Source organism: Anolis sagrei, chromosome 1, assembly GCF_037176765.1.
Source record: "Anolis sagrei isolate rAnoSag1 chromosome 1, rAnoSag1.mat, whole genome shotgun sequence".
Lineage (NCBI taxonomy): Eukaryota > Metazoa > Chordata > Lepidosauria > Squamata > Dactyloidae > Anolis > Anolis sagrei.
Genome location: NC_090021.1, coordinates 173,358,992 through 173,373,467, shown reverse-complemented (window position 1 = coordinate 173,373,467; position 14,476 = coordinate 173,358,992). Strand labels below are relative to the sequence as shown.

General features: G+C 38.5%; 1 protein-coding gene across 2 annotated transcripts in view; it reads right to left on the bottom strand.

Moving 5' to 3' along the window:
* SPAG16 (sperm associated antigen 16) overlaps positions 1 to 14,476 on the bottom strand; it is a 590,759-nt gene that overhangs the window by 296,573 nt on the left and 279,710 nt on the right. For both annotated transcript variants that reach the window (XM_060781324.2, XM_067470372.1), the window contains exon 12: positions 5,589 to 5,774. In XM_060781324.2, coding sequence (XP_060637307.2) covers positions 5,589 to 5,774 — 186 coding nt within the window. The remainder of the gene's footprint in view (positions 1 to 5,588; positions 5,775 to 14,476) is intronic.

Sequence of the window (14,476 nt, the reverse complement as noted above, 5' to 3'; positions counted from 1 at the left end):
TCTCCTGTGGGCTCCTACTCAATTAAAAACTGTTTTATTTTACAAATATTTATTATTTATTTATTATTTATTTCGGATATTTGTATTCTGTCCTATCTCGACCTCCGCAGAGGGACTTAGGGCGGCTAACAACCAGCACACCATGGTGCCTACAACCAAAAGCATAAATTTACAATTTAAATAAAAACAATATAAAAACAGTATAAAAACATTCAAACAGTCAAACAGTTGCCAATTTAAAACACTATGTACATTGAGGGCATGATATACATAAATGATAACCACTGACATCATAACAAGGGGAGGCCTAACCAATGAAGGTTTAAATCACAAATTCAAAGGAGACGTGACGGAAAGAGGGATGACAACATTTGGAAGTTCTTGACAAGATTTCTGCTGAAGTGGGTTGAACAATAGAGGATTTGAAACAAGGACCTGTTGAGAGTTTGAAGAAGGGATTCAAGCAAAAGAATGGAAAGAGGAGTAGGAACATTTGGAGTAGCCAGCAATGTTTCTGCTCAGGAATGAGAGAGGAAGAAAAAAGATGCAATTCAGTGGGAATTACAGTGAGAGGTGGAAGGAGAAGGTAGGAAGGTATAGGAACATATTGGTTAGATTTCCTCAGAACACCTCTCATCAAGGATGGGAGCGCCCATTGCTCTTTCAAAAAATAAACTTGGGAATGATTGATTTGGAGATGATAAATCCATGTATGTCCATTTGAAGCTAAATTCAACTCTCCTTTCAAGCTCAGTTAAGACAACACATAGGAATTCATTCTTTTTTTTTTCCTTCAAATTATAATCCAGCCCTCCAACAGGGACTGTGACCTGGTCCTCTGTTTAAAAAGTTTGAGAGCCCCTGCTCTAGACATTGTCCCCACCCTAACAATACAATTCAGGACAAAGAAATGAATTTGAAATAGCAACTCCAGGTCACTTTGGATCAATTTGAGAAACCCATGTGCCTGTAATATGACTGTCTTAGTGTTCAATAGGCTTCAAATAATCTCCCTCTCTCCAATATAAAATCAAAACTGGTGTGCTTGTGCAGGTACCACCAGGGGCGGCTCAACCCATTGTGCAAAGTAAGCATTCGCAGTATAGTTGATTTTGCCCAGGGGCGCTCTTGAGGCGCTCTTGGGGGAAAATAGACCTTGACATATGCGAATTGTAGTTACTGGAATGTATAGTTCACCTAAAATCAAAGAGCATTCTGAACTCCACCAATGATGGAATTGAACCAAATATGGCACACAGAACTCCCATGATGAACAGAAAATATCTATCAGTGATTGGTTGGGGGCGGGCGCCAAAATACTGTTTGCTTACCATTGAAAATTACCTAGGGCCACCTCTGGGTACCACCTCCTGCTGGAAAATGGCAGCAAGCTGCCTCTCAATGGAGACAAATTAGTCAAATTTCTACTTGTGTTTCTGCATGTAGAATATTAGTTTCAAGTAATGAGATCATATAGATTAGCAGTGCCCTGATACAGAATCAGATAGAAGAACTGGTGGTAAAACATTATTGATATAAACCCTCAACTGTAAATCCTGAAGTTTGATCTTGAATTGCATACTAAAAGTGAAACATTATCTTCTAAACTGTGCTTATTTACACAATGACAGCACCTCTAAAAATAAGTAACATATGATTTGATAGCTTCAGCACATTCCAATTTCATAATCAAATTAATGCTGTGAAGAATTTAATGATTTGTGTTGATGGTTACATGGATCATAAGAAACACCAGCTATGAAAGTCTTCTTAACTATGAAGAGCATATGCAAATAGAGCAAATAGTCGCAATTTTTGTTTAATGAGAAAAAAGCAAGTTTCTTGGTAGAGAATGGCTATATTTTTTTATTATTCATTCATCATGAATTCCCGCTAATAGTCTTCATCTTAATAAGAAAGCACAAGTACGTATAAATAAAAGCCTTTATAAATTCTGTGCTCTGGGCAGCAGACCAAGATAACACTTTTTTTTACTGAATTGTACATTAAGTAAATTTTGTAGAAGCTTAAAGTGCTTTCTCTGTGGCCATTGGAAGAAGATTGGAAGGTGTCAGACATATGCACAACAATTAAGAATTTGTGTGTGTGTGTGTCAGGAGCGACTTGAGAAACTACAAGTTGCTTTTAGTGTGAGAGAATTGGCCATCTCCATGCACGTTGATCAGGGGATGGCCAGATGATTAATGCTTTACCATCCTCGTGGAAGGCTTCCCTCATGTCCTACATGGGGAGCTGGAGCTGACAGATGGAGCTCATCTACACGCTCCATAGATACGAACCTCCGACCTGCTGGTCTTCAGTCCTGCCAGCACAACAGTTTAACCCATTGTGCCATCGGGGGCTCCAATTAAGAAGTCAAAAAGAACTTTTAACACTATTAACACTTTTTTTAAAAAAAAAAACAACCTTATTTGTTATTGTTTATGCCATGGGATATTTTAGAACCCCAATGACATAATGTAATGCAGAATATAAAAATCTGCAATGGCCAAAAAAAGTCAGATTGATTCCACAATGCTCACATTCAGAAAACATATTTTCTCATCTTGTTTTCAGTAATCGGAATATAAATAAAGTGTTGTTCTTGCTATTATTATTATTATTAATTGTTATTATTATTATTATTAACTTTATTTATACCCTGCAAAATTTCCTGAAGGACTCGATGTGGCTTACAAAGGCCAAGGCCGCCAACAAACAACAACATACAAATATACAGTAAAGCTCATAAGCAAATAATAAAAAATCAAGCAAAAACAATAAAACACTAAAAACAATGACACCATGACGCATTTAAAACGTAAAGGCCGGGCCAAATGTAATGGACAAAATTTCAAAGTGCTGAGCTTGACAGGAGGTATGTAGAGGTTTTCTGGAGGTAGGTGCAATGTGCAGACAATCCTAGACTCTAACAAAGTGCATTTGGGACATGATGCCAGGAGTTTCCTAATCTGGAAAGCACGCTGGAACAGCCAGGTCTTCAGGCTCTTCCTAAAGATTACCAACGTTGGGGCTTGTCTGATGTCCTTGAGGAGAGAGTTCCAGAGTCGGGGGCCACCACAGAGAAGTCCCTGTCCCTCGTCCCCTCCAAACGCACTTGCGACGCAAGTGGGATCGTGAGCAGGGCCTCTCCAGATGATCGGAGGGAACGTGTGGGTTCATATATGGAGATGCAGTCACGCAGGTAGGCGGGTCCCAAACCATTTAGGGCTTTGTAGGTGAGCACCTGCACCTTGAATTGGGACCGGAAGATGAACGGCAGCCAATGGAGCTCCTTAAACAGGAGGGTTGACCTCTCTCTGTAAAGAGCGCCAATTAACAGCCTGGCCGCCGCCCGTTGGACCAGTTGGAATTTCCGAGCCGTTTTCAAGGGCAGACCCACATAGAGCGCATTACAGTAGTCCAATCTAAAGGTGACTAAGGCATGGACCATCCCGGCCAGATCAGCCTTTACGAGGTATGGTCGCAGTTGGTGCACGAGTCTCAGTTGTGCAAAAGCCCTCCTGGCCACCGCTGATGCCTGAGCCTCAAGCGTAAGTGATGAGTCCAGGAGGATACCTAAACTGTGGACCTGTGACTTCAGGGGGAGTGTAACCCCGTCCAACACAGGTTCCCATCCTATACCCCGATCCGGTTTACGATTGACCAGGAGGACCCCTGTCTTGTCGTGATTAATCTTCAGCTTGCTCATCCTCATCCAGATAGCCACAGCGGCCAGGCACTCGTCCAGCACCCGAGGAGCTTCCTTGGAGTTTGGTGGGAAAGAGTAGTAGAGTTATGTGTCATCTGCATAGAAATGGCACCTAACTCCAAAACTCCGGATGACCTCTCCCAGCAGTTTCATGTAGATGTTAAAAAGCATGGGAGATAGAATGGAGCCCACAGGTCAAAGGCCAGGGGTTGTTAAGTAACTGCATTCAATGGGCTGACAAGTCAACACCTGGTTAGATGAAAATTCTTATGAATGGAAGTGAAAATATGGGAATGTCATTTGACCATGTACATCTGACAAATCCTATGAACTTTAAGAAACTGGGAAGAAAGAGAGGAGACAGAAAGATCAGAAATAGGCTACTGTTGTTTAGGTGAGTTATTACTACTAAGCACAGATAATTGCAAACCTTGCAGATTACACCAAGCCTTCCTAGGTTATATTAAACCTGTCTGAAGCAGAATGAAATTGGTGGATTTCCAACAATATCTTAAATTTCAGTAACCTTGTCAGTTTTCTTTATCCAGCACTTCATGAGTTTATTTTTTCTTCCTTTCTTTAACTGTTGTATCTTCACGTATCATGCTTTATTTTTCTTATCTGTAATATTTTACTTGGTAGATATTATTAATTATATGATTGCGTGTGCAAAGCAACCAATGTTCCATCCCCAGAAGCACAACACCAAGCACATGAGTTTGGGATGACAAAGGCCACAAGTTATTTATTGGTTACAGCAGACAATAGGGTTGGCAGACATGTGTGGGTCCTGGATTGCTATATCGGCCACCCTGAATCCTGGATTGACGACACCACGGAGGTACCTCAAAATGGAATTTGGAGGGCACATCCAAGCTACAGATGGCCCAACCAAAAGGGAAGGGGGACATAGGACAGGTACCTGTTCAACGCTGCTCTAGGCCCCTATTTTTATTACATTCTGAATCCTCCATTGAGAGAGAACAAAACCAGATCCAGGGCCCATGCCAATCACCACAAAAGGAGACCCCCTCAAAAGATGGGGGGCACCTGCTACCAACCCTCAAACAGCCTTAACCAACGAGACAGCAGCAGCTGCAATCTCACTGAGTTTTTCTTTGTTGATCAAGCTTTATGCTGATGAGTTAATTTTAATAAAAACTGAGCTGGACCCCCCTCCCCCCCCCCCCAATGCTCAGTTTGCACCTATTCTTTTTAAGGTACCTGTTATCATGTGATATAATGTGCCTAATAAATGTTGTCAAGATTAATATAGTTATATGTGTGTTTTAAATGTGCTTCTATGTATTTCCAATATGGATTCCACTGTGTATTAGAAATGCCATGCAGAATGTTTAATCCATGAGGCTGTGATTATGTAACCTTGAGAGAAGTGAGATAATGTTTGCTCTTGCTGGGAACAGAAGGGAGTAGTCAGTCTCAGCAAGAAGAGAGATAAGCAGATGTGCTGAGACTTTCGTTTTGATTAGTTCCTGATTGTAGCTCACTGTAACAAGACGTGTCTGAATGTACTTAGTAAAACTTAATTTCTTTTGTAACTGAAAGCCTGCAGAGTCCTTAACTGAAACAGTGTCTGCTGATCTAGCAATCCTTCTGCTGCGCACCCCCAAACTCTGACAAATGCTACTTCGAATTTGTTTATTTTTTCATCCTGTGAATATAAATTAATATTGCATTCTATGTAGCTAACCTTTTTAATGGTTTAAAAGCTCTAAATAATTGGTTTTAATATCCCTAAATAAATTAAAAACACATTTTCTAGAGTCACCCCCAACTACTTGCTTTGGTCTAAAATTTACCCTAGCTATTTTTATTTAAATATATGAATTTATAGATGAAAGAAACAATCACATACCTGTTCAGGTCCCACACTTTGCTAGTTTTATCCATAGATGCAGAAGCCACAAAATTTCCACATGAATGCCAGGAACAATCCCATGCTGCATAGCTGTGCCCCTCTAAAGTCAATACACATCCTCCCTTTGCAAAGTCCCAGATCCGGACTGTTGTATCTCCACTCGAAGTGACAAGTTTTGTCCCACTGTTAAAAATAAAAATTCTGAATTACAAATTTGCATATTCTAAGTTTAACCTAGTAGACCAAATATGAATCTCTATAGCTTCTATCTTTTTGCAGCATTGTAAACATGTATATGTTTTAAACTCTCATTTGACTACTTAAGAGAAGCTATTCTATCACAAACCTCCTTGAAAATGCAACAAAAATAGTGTTAAAATAGTATTTTTCTTATTTCTGATACTTTAATAATCACAAAATGTTTCTTATTGAAGTATTTATAAAAAATGCTTCTACTTTTTATCAATTACCTTAAATCATCTTCACAAATCCAAACTTTTTATAAAAAGTTCAAATTAACATCTCCAACAGACCATAAACCATAAAGGGATACCTGGAAAACCAAGCCATTATCTCACAAGGCCTCCAGTTTTTGAGTGGACAGCAATTTTTTTTCTGGTAAAGATTTCAGAAAACTACAAGAAAGGAGATTCCATATGAACATGAGGAAGAACTTCCTGACTGTGAGAGCCGTTCAGTAGTGGAACTCTCTGCCCCGGAGTGTGGTGGAGGCTCCTTCTTTGGAAGCTTTTAAACAGAGGCTGGGCGGCCATCTGTCAGGGGTGATTTGAATGCAATATTCCTGCTTCTTGGCAGGGGGTTGGACTGGATGGCCCATGAGGTCTCTTCCAACTCTATGATTCTATGATTCAACTCCCACAATTCCTTACAGCCAGTAAGTTGGCTGGGATTTCTGGGAATTGAAGTCCAAAACACCAGGAGGGCCGAAATTTGTCCATGGCTGCTCTAGTGTGATGAGGTCCAATGCCTCTGATTATCAGCTACCTCCAATTAACAATTTTGTTAAGAGTATTTTCAAGATACTGGCATACATTCTTTTTCTGTCTTTGGGAATTTGAACATTGTTTCCCTTGATATTGCATTTATAAACCCTCCTGGGAAGTATACACAAGCCCTAGTGATTCTAATTCAGATCAGAAAATACTCCCCAGATTAATTTGCTCAGTACTAGATTTGTTTATCTAACAGGAAGAGGGTTAAATGTGTTTAACAAATCTGGGGGTGAGATGGAGCAGAGCTAAACAACGCAAGAATACATTTTGCAAATGCATTTGTTCCCCTCAAAGATTACTCCTTGTGATTTTTCAGTGGGCACTTAAAAGACATGAAACAAAGCAAATAGATTGTCTGTTTGTGAAATGCTTCTCTCCCAATGTTTGCATTTTCAAGAATTCATTTTGAAATAAAAAATTGCTTTCTTGCACTAGAAGTGGCATTTCTGATGAAAGAAAATAATAATGCAAGAACAAAAAGTCTTTACGTTTTCTATTCTCATCTCGAGATAGCAAAAAAAGCTATAGCCTCTAGTTAAAATTGTGTTCAGATAGGGATATATATTCACAGTGGAAAGCACCAAGATGACACTATTAAGCTTCATATGGAACATCCTCTACATTACGCTTAGAGGAATTTAATCGAAAGCTCTGTATCACATTCCCACATTATACAAATTTTTCTAAATTTCCACTGATGATCGAAGCAATTTCCTCTGCCTACTCTTGCAACAAGCTTCCATTCACAACAAATCAAGCACAGATGGCAAATTATGATGGCTTACTCATTGTGGCTAAAAGGACATCTTTCTAAAGGGAAAGGAAAGGGGAATACAAACCCACTGACAGGAGAGATCATACATAGTGTTCTAAAGATCTCTACCTATCTGTAGAACGATTTAGTTTTGTTTCAATGTTTAGGTCACCAACTCATTTCTCACTCACTTGCATGACTTTCAATCTTCTACTACTTTTTAAAAACCAATTTTTAAAAAAGAGCAACCAAATTATTTGTTCTTTGTTTCATAGCATCCTACTATCAGTATTTCAGGGCTAAAACTTAAGTCCAGTTGAGAAGGTTCTTGTGAAAAGTCAACTAAGTCCAGGGGTGGTGGTCATGGAAATGGACATGAGAAGGTTTTGGGAAAAAGCTTCCTGCACAGGTAATAAAATCTTGATAAAACAATTCTAGCAGTTATGAAAGTTGCACAATGCACCTAGTATCTACAATCTACAATCTATTCATGTTCCTTGCTTGTCACATGGTTTTTCCTAAAACACACATGGCACATTGGTGGGGACGAGGGAGAGGGCCTTCTCCATGGTGACCCCCAACTCTGGAACTCACTCCCCAAGAATATCAGACAAGCCCCCACATTGGCAGTCTTTAGGACGAGCCTGAAAATGTGTCTGTTCCAGTGTGCCTTCCCTGAATAAAGGAACAATCCCTTGCAAAATACCCTGAAAAACACTTTAATTACCTGTTGGGTTGCTCTCTACTCTTGGTTTAAAACCCTCCTACTAGATAAATCCTTTGTTCATGTCCAGCATTTTCTTTTAAAGTGTTAACTACTACATCTGGCCAAGCCATAGGTTTTTCAATTCTTCTGTGTTATTGTCCATGTCTGAGTTATACTAATTGTATTATTTTGCTTATTTCTTGTTGTTCTTACTATTGTTTGTGGTTTTATCATGTGTTGTTGGGCTTGGCCTCATGTAAGCCACTCCGAGTCCCTTGGGGAGATGGTGGTGGGGTATAAATAAAATATTATTATTATTATTACTACTACTACTACTACTACTACTACTAGCCGTTCCCTGCCACGCGTTGCTGTGGCCCACATAGTGGTTCTGTGTGGGAGGTTTGGCCCAATTCTATCATAGGTGGGGTTCAGAATGTTCTGTGATTGTAGGTGAACTATAAATCTCAGCAACTATAACTCCCAAATGTCAAGATTCTATTTTCCCCAAATTCCACCACTGTTCACATGTGGGCATATTGAGTATTCGTGTAGAGTTTGGTCCAGTTCCATCATTGTTTGCGTCCACAGTGATCTCTGAATGTAGGTGAACTACAACTCCAAAACCAAAGGACACTGCCCACCAAACCCTTCCAGTATTTTCTGTTGGTCATGGGAGAACTGTGAGCCAAGTTTGGTTCAATTCCATCGTTGGTGGGGTTCAAAATGTTCTTTGATTGTAGTTGAACTATAAATCCCAGCAACTACAACTTCCAAATGACAAAATCATTTTTTTAGTGAAGGACATAAATTGGGTTGTTAGGTGTCTTGTGTCCAAATTTGGTGTCAATTCCCCTAGTGGTTTTTGAGTTCTGTGAATATCACAAACGAACATTACATTTTTATTTATATAGATTGGGAAAGTTTTTTATCAGTAAAATTAGTCCCTACATTACACTATATAACATGATTTCTGTTCCTGGGTTATAGATGTCATTTCCTAATTTCTCTTTTATTCTTTTTCTCATTGTGAAAATAAAGGAAATATCAGCATGCCAGCCTTATCTAACTATCCTAAATGAAACATCAGCACACACTGCAAATGTCCAGAATGTATTATTATTATGTATACTGTTTGGGGCTTCTGGCAGAAAATTCGTATATTTATTGAGTAGAAGGCAACATTTCCTCTATGCTGGATACTGCTACCTGCACAAGATGAACTTTGTTTAATTTTTTTGCACAGAAAAAATTGCTAACTACAGTATTTTCCAGACAGCAGATACTGTTTCCTGTATCTGTGCAAAAAGACTCCATTTGCGAATTTTGTATACCGTTTGGGGAAAAAATCCTACACAATTGTGGAAAACCTTCTTATAGTGGAAAGAAAATTGTTAAAATTATTCATTGCTATCTTTCAGAATGAAATACATGAAAAATTCCATCCCTAAAAAGAGATTCAATAGCTGTACATATTTTCTATCCTGGGACACAACAAACAGACTAAGAAGGTAAGTGCCCTAAATATAGTTAGGACTGAAAACATTAAAGAAAAGAAAGGGATATGGCCACTTATAAAATATATTGTTCATTTAAATAAATTATACAGAATGAGGAGGACTTCCAGTCTTTTCTTTTAATTGGCAGGGATAACAAACATTAGTTTGAGGAGTATAGCTGAGCAATAGCTTCCTATTCAGGACTTCTAAGTGGGAAATGTCATAACCACTAATTTGAACAGAAAGATGCACAATGGATAGTTAGTCTTTAATTTGCATAGTGAATGGTAAATAGACAAGACAGTTTTACAAAAGACGGTGGGTTTTTTCTTTAATGGGAAGTTGCTGCTGATAGCTCACTTGGGTTTCAATTAAGAACCATTCATCATGGTATGAATGGTACTTTCATGGCAGATCCCATTGTTCCAGCTTTGACATGTTCACTTGATATGGATAACATATTATATGACTTAGCAACAGTGTACTGAAATACTGTGGGGCTGGCTTTGAAGACTGTTTGGAAACTTCAGTTGACAGTTTACAAGGAGCAAATAACTTTAGGGAAATAAAGAGTGTTCTAGCCATTTTAGGCCATTTTTAAGGGGGGGGGGGAGAAATATAGCCCATAATGCCCAAAATGTATAGTGCTTTAGTTTGAGCACTGAACTATGACAGCCACAGTTTGAATTCCCATTCAGCCATGGAGACCTTCTGAGTTGTTGTTGTTATTTATTATAATAATATTGCCGGCTTCTCCTTGTGGATCGAGGTAGGATAAAACATGGTTAAAACAACACAAAGCACTATTTGTTGGAAAGAGCAACCTTCCCAAGGCTCCACTAACTGTTAACTAACTCTCTTTGATCATCTGGAGAGGCCCTGCTCTCGATCCCACCTGCATCGCAGGCACGATTGGTGGGGACGAGAGAGAGGGCCTTTTCGGTGGTGGCCCCTCGACTCTGGAACTCACTCCCTAAGGATATCAGGCAGGCCCCAACTCTGGCAGTCTTTAGGAGGAGTTTGAAAATGTGGTTGTTCCAGTGTGCCTTCCCAGAATAATGTTCCCATAGCACTTTGTCCTCCAAAGCACTTTACATTTAGGTCTGCTTGTATGTTTTCCACAAACGCCACTTTCACCTTTTCACCCATGCATTACTTCCAATTTTAACTTTACATTACTCTACCCACAGTTTTAATTGTGTGTTGTCTTATTGTTAATTGTTACATTTTTATTGTTTATGTTTTTATTTTAATTGCTTATATTGTTGTTATTATTGCTTGTATTGTTGTATTTGGGCTCAGCCTCATGTAAGCTGCACCGGGTCCCTTGGAGAGATGGTAGTGGGGTACAAATAAAGTGTTGTTGTTGTTGTTGTTGTTATTATTATTATTATTATTATTATTATTACTATTATTATTACTATTAATGTATGTTGATTTTCCAGTTTGGCTTACCTCTTTGGTGTGGGAGGAATTATAGATGTGATTGTACTAAGCATGTGCAAACTCAGGACTCTATTTTGTGTTCAGTATGATTTTGGACTTTGATGAGGTAGGTGTGTGTTCATGAACTTCAATGTAGTAAGTCTGCTTACCACTTCATTGAAGGTGGATGTGTGTGCTCATAGACTTTAGTGAGTACAGATATGCTTAAAGGCAAAGCAAAGCAAAGTTTATTGAATAGTCTATTGACCGCATCAACATTAAAAACAAAAAACAGACACGTGCACAAACAGACAACAATCACCATCCCAAGACCCCCACAACAGCGATCCAACACACATTAGGTTAAAAGATGACTAAAAATATTATCATTAAAATGTCAAGATAAAATTTCATACCACAAAAATTAAAAACGAAGGTTAAAATGAAGGTTAAAATAGCTATTACACAATCCCAAGCCACTTCAGATATCTGTGTCAAACCCTACAGTTTACCCCAATCACCTCCAGATACGCAGTTCTCAGCTGCGTTGCTTTATAAAGGAAAAGAGCTGTTTGGTGTGTTATCTTAGCATTCTGGCCAGCCATTAAGAATGTAGTTTTGATATAGGGATCCCAGTGAGTCTTCTGTATGATGAATGGTCCGAGGTATTGATTTCTCTCTTTGTTGTACAAAATACAATTAAACAGTACATGTGTAATATCCTATACCTCTGTCGCCCCACAGATACAGAAACGCTCATTATACGGAACTTGGTTAAACCTTCCAGATATGCTTAAAGGCATTTTAAAGCCTATGCGTCTGTATACTGAATATATACGAATTTCTTAGTAAACAAGATACGTTATTTTTCAAAGAAGACTACTTTGTTTTGTCTCTTGAGTGCATGTTTTAAGGGGGTGTATATCTTTTGGGCAACTGTAAATTCTATTCAAACAACCATCCTCTGCTAACCAGGTATATTTTTGTAGTAGCCTGTCTTTATCCTTTACCGTTTAAAGACATGGTTCCTCAGTTTAACAGCTGAGCTACCTGTGTGCTATTACATTAATGTTTTATGGATAACACTTGTCTTAAGGTTTGCCTTCTAACAAGATCATAGCATTCTTTTGACTAGTAGTTTTCAGGTGGTCTCTATGTTCATGGATTTTGCCAAAAGTAGGTGACATCATTTAACCTTTGCAATAAGGTTATGATGCACTGGAATTTCCAACAGACTATGCACTTTCCAACACTATCAAAATAAATAATTAAAATAAAATAAAATCTGGAGAGGCCCTGCTCTCGATCCCACCTGCATTGCAGGCGCGATTGGTGGGGACGAGAGAGAGGGCCTTTTCGGTGGTGGCCCCTTGACTCTGGAACTCACTCCCTAAGGACATCAGGCAGGCCCCAACTCTGGCAGTCTTTAGGAGGAGTTTGAAGATGTGGTTGGTCCAGTGTGCCTTCCCAGAATAATGATCCCATAGCACTTTGTCCTTCAAAGCACTTTACATATTAGGTCTGCTTGTATGTTTTCCACAAACGCTACTTTCACCTTTTCACCCATGTCCCGGCATCATTTCCAGTTTTAACTTTACATTTGGCCTTCCCACTGTTTTTAATTGTGTGTTGTCTTATTGTTAATTGTTGCATATTTTATTGTCTATGTTTTTTATTTTAATTGCGTGTGTTGTTGTTATTATTGCTTGTATTGTTGTGTTTGGGCTCGGCCTCATGTAAGCCGCACCGAGTCCCTTGGGGAGATGGTAGTGGGGTACAAATTATTATTATTATTATTATTATTATTATTATTAAATATAACAAATGCACACTGCTAAAATGTAGCTTAACATTCACTGTTAAGATTCACAAGTTAAAATTGTCTGGGTAGACCTGCTGGAAGAAATAACTTTCCAGCTGTGTCTTAAATTCTGACAACTGATATAGCTGTTGGATCTCTTCCCACAGGTCATTAAATAGTCTTGGAATGACCTTGCACAAGTTGCAATCTCTCAGATTCAAAATAAACCCCCTCCCAACCAAATTTTGCCCCATGATAGTTTCAGATTAGAACCGTAAGTCAAAAATAACTTGAAGGGACATGAGAACAATAAAGTTTAACAAAACAGCTTGAGAAATGGTTGTGAGAAAAACAGTGTTTTTCCATATGAACCCACTTATATTTTGAGATCTGCTACCAAACTGCCAGTTTGCTACCGAGCACAATTCAAAGTGCTGGCTTTAGCCTATAAAACTCTAAACGGTTCTGACCAAGCTTACCTGTCCAAATGTATCTCTCCCTATGAACCATCTCGGAGATTAAGATCATCTGGGGAGGCCCTCCTCTTGGTTTTACCTCCTTCACAAGGGCGACTGATGGGGATGAGAGACAGTGCCTTCTATGTGGTGGCCCCTCGGCTGTGGACCTCCCACCCAGTGACATTAAATCAGTCCCCTCCTTCCTGACTTTCAGAAGGAAAGTGAAAATGTGTCTTTGGGATCAAGTCTTTGGAGAATAATTGTAGTGCAATCTATGGAATATGTGCAATGGATTATGGAATGGCCCCAGATTACGAATGTGTATGGCATGATTTTAATAGCAATTGCAATGCTTTTAAATGTTTAATATGTATTAATTTTATTTTTAAATTTAAATGTTTATTTCAGTTGTACGTTGTTTTAAGGCATTGAATAGTTGCCTATATGTAAGGCACTTTGAGTCCCCTTCAGGGTTGGGAAAGACGAGGTACAAATAGGGTAAATAAATAAAGAAAGAAATCTTTGAGGAAAGCCATTCTCTTTATTAATGTGTAATATGAAATGGAGAAAACCTGATGGCCATAATTCAATTGCCAGCCCCTATGATCCACTAATGTAATTGTTGAAGGCCAAGTCAAGACTTAAATACATCACATTAGTTTAAGATATCTACTTATTTTATTAGGTCAGTAGCTTTGCCAATGTGTTGGAACTCCTTTCCAAAATGTGCTTCCTTGGCAAGTGATTTTCCTTTTTAATCAAAAAAGCATTTTATTTGTTGAGTTAATGTAGCCTTGTTCTTACTGCTCTCCATTTCAACCATCATTTTAATTAGCAATAATACGCTTTTAACTAGCTGTTATGTTCATCTGCTTTAGTCTAATTGTTATATTGCAATTCATAGGTTAATTCTTATTTGTTTACTATCTTTTTCCTATGTTGCTTCATTATTTTTATTAGCTGCCACATTCAGCATTAAACATGAAAATATAAGATCACATTTTGATATAGGTATTAAAAGCATAGATAGGTTTGCAAGGTAAATGACATTTAGAATTTCATTTGGAACAGGAAGAAGGGATAAAATAAATACTTGAATCAAATCTATTTCCTACGTATTGATTTGTCGTTATCAGCCAAATCCTGCAGAACATTAATACAACACATAACATTGAATTATTTGGGCAAAGTCTCAGCAAAACCTTAGTTTCACTTCTAACTTCTCAAGC